This window comes from Lygodium microphyllum, chromosome 25, assembly GCF_053477565.2.
Source record: "Lygodium microphyllum isolate KBCC chromosome 25, Lygodium_microphyllum_v1.1.10, whole genome shotgun sequence".
Classification (NCBI taxonomy): Eukaryota; Viridiplantae; Streptophyta; class Polypodiopsida; order Schizaeales; family Lygodiaceae; genus Lygodium; species Lygodium microphyllum.
Genome location: NC_141159.1, coordinates 83,367,878 through 83,373,902, shown reverse-complemented (window position 1 = coordinate 83,373,902; position 6,025 = coordinate 83,367,878). Strand labels below are relative to the sequence as shown.

Here is a 6,025-nt window from a genome sequence, read left to right as displayed (position 1 = left end):
TACTCATTCTTTCTACAAATTACTTCTCAGTTCCACATTTTCAAATGATAATAGCTTTCTTCACAAAGTTCTTAGCTCTTTATGCCCTTCTGTATATGTTTGCAAGCTCCTCAGTTCTCAATGATGAAATTTGAAGAACACAATGCTAAGTACAAGCTACGTGATTATGATGGTACTATTGGCATATTCTATAAAACATCACCTAAAGGTAGGATACATACACACGCTTAAGTCATTCTTTGAGGCCAATAGGAATAAAACTAGGTTGTATTGGATTGGTTTTGAGGCACATATTAGGACTTTTAATAATTTACAAGAAGCTGTCCTTGTTTTTTTCTTTTAAGTTATTACTAGATGTAGACATGCCATCCATTAAATGCTGTTGATGCTAAATGTATGTTATGGAGTTCCACGGTACATGCAGACTTATTCAGCCAGCCATTGTTACAAATATGTTGTGCTTGATTGGTTGTGAGGTACTCCTATATATTACATAAAGCTAGATGCATTTTTCAAATGGACAAACAAATACATTTTTAGAATCATGAGATGAATCGACATTACCATTGGTAGTTTGATGACATGTATTCACAATAATACATCCCTTAACATCAAAAGGACCATGGAACAAGTTAAAGATGAAAGCCTTAGACTCAAACTCACAAAAGCAAGCTGAAAAGTACATGAATATGCTGTATGTACTCCTTGAGTATTTTGATTTTGGATGTTGTCAAGAGTGTATTAAGATTTTTTTCTTGTCATTCACTTGGTGTGTTCCACGTATATTCATAATATGACCTAAATCTCTAAATGTATTGCATGAATAAATTTTGTGCAGAAAATTTTAACTAACTTCTAAAATGCCATATGCACAAGTAGACAAGAACCCAACCACCACTATAATAATACATATAAGAATGAAAATTACTAGCTATATCACATTGAGATCTACAAACATGGCCATGTATGTGAGTTATCAGCCATAAACACCTTTCCTTCCCATGATTTGTTATGGTTGACCACATGATCCTACAATTAGCTTAGTTTTGATGAAGCTTGCATAATTGGAAAGTATTGAGTGTCCAAAAAATTGAAATGCAGTTCCTATTGTGGAGGAGGAAACTCTAACTAACTCCACGTAGGCTAGATCAGTTCACGGCAACACCTTTCTTGATGTAGCAGCCAACCATCAGGATCTTGATGTAACAAACGAGAACAATAAAGAGAGGTTTCTCTGCTGAGTGGAGGCAGAGTGTTTCAGGCTAAACAGAGCACTCCACATTGGTGGACACGGCGGGCATTGCTCGCCACATCTAGTGCACCCTGCTATTCATGTCTCCTTCACACAGAGCCTTGATTTTCCACTCTCTCAGCTCCCAACCATGAGCCGCGCAGCCTCCCCACACCAATCTGCTCACTCACCTGTGTACGAAGATGCATTTATGCATCCGGAGTTTGCTACAACACAACCCGTGCAACCAGAACCTGTGCAGATGGAGCACATGTTACAGGCCGTCTCCAATATGCTCCTGCAAGTGAATCACACAAACCAAACCCTGCTGAACTACTTATCATCCACCGCCCCTCACCTTCACAAACCCGATCCCAAAATCAGACCCAAACCATTCTCTGGGCTGCCGACCGAAGATGTGCTGATGTGGCTGGACCATTTCGAGAATGTTTCAAGCTACCATCAATGGTCTGATGAGCAGAAGGCCATGGAGATTCGGACACTGTTGGAAAATGTCACTGCAACTTGGTTCATCCAGCAGCAAGAAGAAATTAAAGGTGATTGGCAAGTCTTAAAAACATTACTGATACAAAATTTTGCACATCAAAATATTACACAGACAACACTTCAGCAGCTCAACACTTTGAGGCAACAATAGCTTGAGCCGGTAGCTCAGTTTGCAGTTAGAATGAATCAGCTTTTACTACGAGATGACCCCACAATGTCAGAAGACATGAAGTTGTTCTTCCTCTGGCCACGCCTCCGTCATGACATTTCCAGGCGAGTACGTGATCAAGGCCCCACCTCTTTTCATGCTGCCATTCAACTAGCACAACGTATTGAGGCCTCAACCAATACTGATGCTCCAATGGCCATGGTTCCTCAACCAAATCCACAGAGGCAACTAGTGGAGTCAACTCCAACACCCATGGATATCGATATCCAGAATGCTCAAATCAATTCCCGGCGAGCATTACCTACACGGGATGACCAAGGACGACCAAAGTGTTTTTATTGCAACAACTATGGCCATATCAAGCGGCATTGCAGAAAGCTTCGTATGCAACAACACCACCAGAATGCTCAGGTACAACTTGCTGATGCTGCCGCCTTAGCCGAATTGCCGGAAAACATCTAGGCCGTGTGCTGGAGGAAGAGCATCGCCCCCATACTCAAGCCGCCTCATCTTCCAGACGTATGGTGTGTTCAACTTTAGCCCATTTAGGTAACACATCTCATGAAGTTCTTCTAGACTCAGGCAGTAGCATTTCATCCATTAGTGAACAGTTAGTTCAGGAGTTAGGATTACACACAACCACAGCACCTTCAATCCAGGTCTTGTTTGGCGATAACCAACAAGTATACCACTCTCATACACAAGCTCATTGTACTTTCTCTTTAGCTCAGCAAACTTTTCAGCATTCTTTTTGTGTTACCTAAGCAGCTGTTTCCCATGACTTTAGGCTGTGATTGGTTTGTCAAGACAAAGGCTCAATTACATTTTGATACTCAACAGCTGGTGTTGTCGGTTTCACTTCCAATTCCATTACTGATGTGCTCACACATAAACCCCATGATCATTCACACATAGATCACATTAGAAAGCTCTCACACACGTTTGCGTGATGTTCAAGATATTTTAAAGAAGTTTCCTACCCTTTATCACACAAGAGCCAAGACCTCACAAATTAATTTCCCCACAGAGCATGTAATCAACACAGGAGATTCCCCTCCTATACGCATGGCATCTCACAGAAGGTCTCCTTTGGAAAACGAAAGAATCGACCAGGCAGTTTGAGATATGCTTCAGAAAGGAATCATTGTGCCATCTAATAGTAATTGGGTTTCTGAACCCCATCTAGTGCGCAAGGATGACGGCACTTATCGATTTTGCATCGACTTCCGACCCTTAAATAAAGTCACTGTCCATGATCTTTATCCTCTTCCTAGGATAGATGATTTACTGGATCAGTTAGGTAAATCAAGATATTTCACATCTCTCGACTTGGCCTCTGGATATTGGCAGATACCATTGAACCCGGAAGATGCTCACAAAACAGCATTCCGCACTCAAAAGGGGCTATTTCAGTTTACTCGCATGCCCTTTGGATTATCTGATGCAGGAAGCACTTTCCAGCAAATAGCAAACGCAATCTTTCATGATCTAATCGACAAAGGTGTAGTATTAGTGTATCTGGATGGCATCTTGATTCACACAGATGTGGCAGCAACATCTACAGGTTTTAGAGCAGGTGCTCAAGTACATTAAGGAATATAACCTTCAACTGCAATTTAAAAAATGCCGATGGGATAGTACTCAGCTCAAATTCTTGGGGTTTTTTATCTCTGCAGATGGCATACAGATGGATCCCGTCTAAAGTCACAGCAATCTCGAGCTACCCTCCACCATCCTCAGTCAAAACCCTCCAAAGTTTCCTGGGCATGGCCAATTTCTCCCTACGCTTCGTCCCCAACCTAGCTGCGATTACCTATCCACTCCGACAACTCTTGAAGAAAGGCATATGATACAAATGGACTTCAGCATGCAACCAAAGCTTTGTCCGGCTTAAACAAATCATTCAGGAAGCTGCTCTATTAGCTCACCCAGATTTCTCAAAGCCTTTTAAGCTACAAACAGATGCTTCAAATCAGGGAATCGGGGCAGTTTTATTACAACAGGATGATCTTCAGAGGTGGCACCCCATCTCGTTCATTAGCCGCTCTCTTACAAAGGCCGAAGAAAACTATTCAACAATTGAGAAGGAGTTACTGGCCATTGTGTGGGCATTTCACAAGTTTCACCCCTATCTACACAGCACAAAGGTCCAAGTCGAGACCGATCATCAGCCATTGGTCTCTTTAATACACAAACAACATCCACAAGGAAGATTACTCAGATGGGGTCACTTGCCTTGCAGGAATATAAGTTCACTTTAACCTATTGTAAAGGAACACAAAATCTCATTGCTGATGGTCTCTCCTCCCGTTCCGAATATCAGGCAGCTCAGTTCAATCCCCCACCCATGGCCTTACCAGTCCACATAGACCAAATGGCGGCAATACAACAGAACGACCCCATCATCAAACAACTCATTTTACAGGTAACCTCGCCTCAGCCCCACACTACTCAACACAGGTTTGTAGTGATCAACAACGTCCTACACTATGTGGCCAACAATCAACAACCCCGCATCTTTGTGCCTCAGACATTACAGGGCCCATACCTAGAATTTTATCATAACCATCCTCTCTCAGGATACCTGGGTTTTCACAAAGTATTGCACAAGCTCAGGCTACATTATTACTGGCCAGGGATGCGGAAATCAGTGTCACAACATCTACAGGAATGCCCTATATGCCAGAGCATCAAATCGCCACCACAAAATGTTGGTTTTCTATCCTCCATACAGGTCAATGAGCCGTTTGAGCTGGTTGGGTGGGATCTGATGGGTCCATTCCCTACGTCCATTACTGGAAACAAGCACATACTTATCATCATTGAGTACCTGACTCGATGGTGTGAAGCAGTTGCACTACCCGATGCCTCAGCTTCCACAATAGTTGTCGCATTGTTGGAGAAGTTGATTTTCAGTCATGGCTGCCCACAACAACTATTATCTGACCAAGGCCCTCAATTCACTAGTGAGGTCCTCAAAATACTGACCCAAAGTTTAGGCGTCGAACAGTTGTTCACTTCACCTTACCATCCACAGACGAATGGCCTAACAGAGAGATTAAATAGAACAATCAAGCCGGTAATAGCTGCATTTGTCGACCCCTTACATCAGGATTGGGATCAAGTGCTTCCATTCGCAATTCACGCATACAACAGATCAGTCCAAGCCTCGACAAAGGTCAGCCCATTTCGAGCGAGGAGGAAACTCTAACTAACTCCACATAGGCTAGATCAGTTCACGGCAACACCTTTCTTGATGTAGCAGCCAACCATCAGGATCTTGATGTAACAAACGAGAACAATAAAGAGAGGTTTCTCTGCTGAGTGGAGGCAGAGTGTTTCAGGCTAAATAGAGCACTCCACACTATTGTCAAAATCCATGATTAATTATATACATACCAATACTCCAAATACGTGATTGTTCACTTAAATTGCTTTCAAAATCGGTGCATATACAATAAATTGAAGGCCTTTTCATGCCCAAAACAAAAATAAATATGACATTTTTTCCATCCCATTGTTGCAACCATATCTAGGATACTATTATGCCTATACTTCATCATCTTAAGCTACCAAAAGGGCATATTGAGGCATCATCAAGGGTCGATATGTAGCACACTACAATTTGGTGCTAAAACCTTAATATTATAGGTGCATTGCTTTTCAAACTAAAGTGCACTAAGCATTAAGGGATTTTTGTTCTTTACAATGTTATGTGTGGAAGAAGCTATGAATAGTTGGTATTTCCTTACATATGTTTACAATCTTTTCTAAGAGGCTATGAATGATTGGTGTTTCTGCGCTTTGCAGATCTCTCTTGTTAGTCTGTAAAGAAGAACGTTTTGAACATATTGGTGTGTTAGGTTATATGATTTTATATTTCTCCTTCTATGAACTTAGGAGCACAAAGCCATGAAATATATGTTGTTTGCATGACCTCATATCTTGATGCAAGGATAAAAAATGGTATGGGGTCGTCTATTTTCTCCCTCTATGAAGTCAACATCACAATGCCATGGAATATATGCTATGTGCATGATCTTATATTGGAGTAAGGATCCAACTTACTAAGAAGTCAAGAACACAAAGCCATGGAATAATACACTATGTACATGATC

The 6,025-nt window shown here is 41.6% G+C and overlaps 1 protein-coding gene across 1 annotated transcript; it reads left to right on the top strand.

Moving 5' to 3' along the window:
• Positions 1-610: 610 nt before the first annotated feature.
• On the top strand, positions 611-2,765 carry LOC148014438 (uncharacterized). The gene has a single exon (XM_087667006.1). The coding sequence runs from the start codon at positions 1,920-1,922 to the stop codon at positions 2,367-2,369; it is 450 nt and encodes a 149-aa protein (XP_087523132.1). The 5' UTR covers positions 611-1,919; the 3' UTR covers positions 2,370-2,765.
• The last annotated feature ends 3,260 nt before the right edge of the window (positions 2,766-6,025 follow it).

Coding starts and splice junctions, on each gene's coding strand:
- LOC148014438 (XM_087667006.1), top strand. CDS start 1,920: ATGAATCAGCTTTTACTACGAGATGACCCCACAATGTCAGAAGACATG.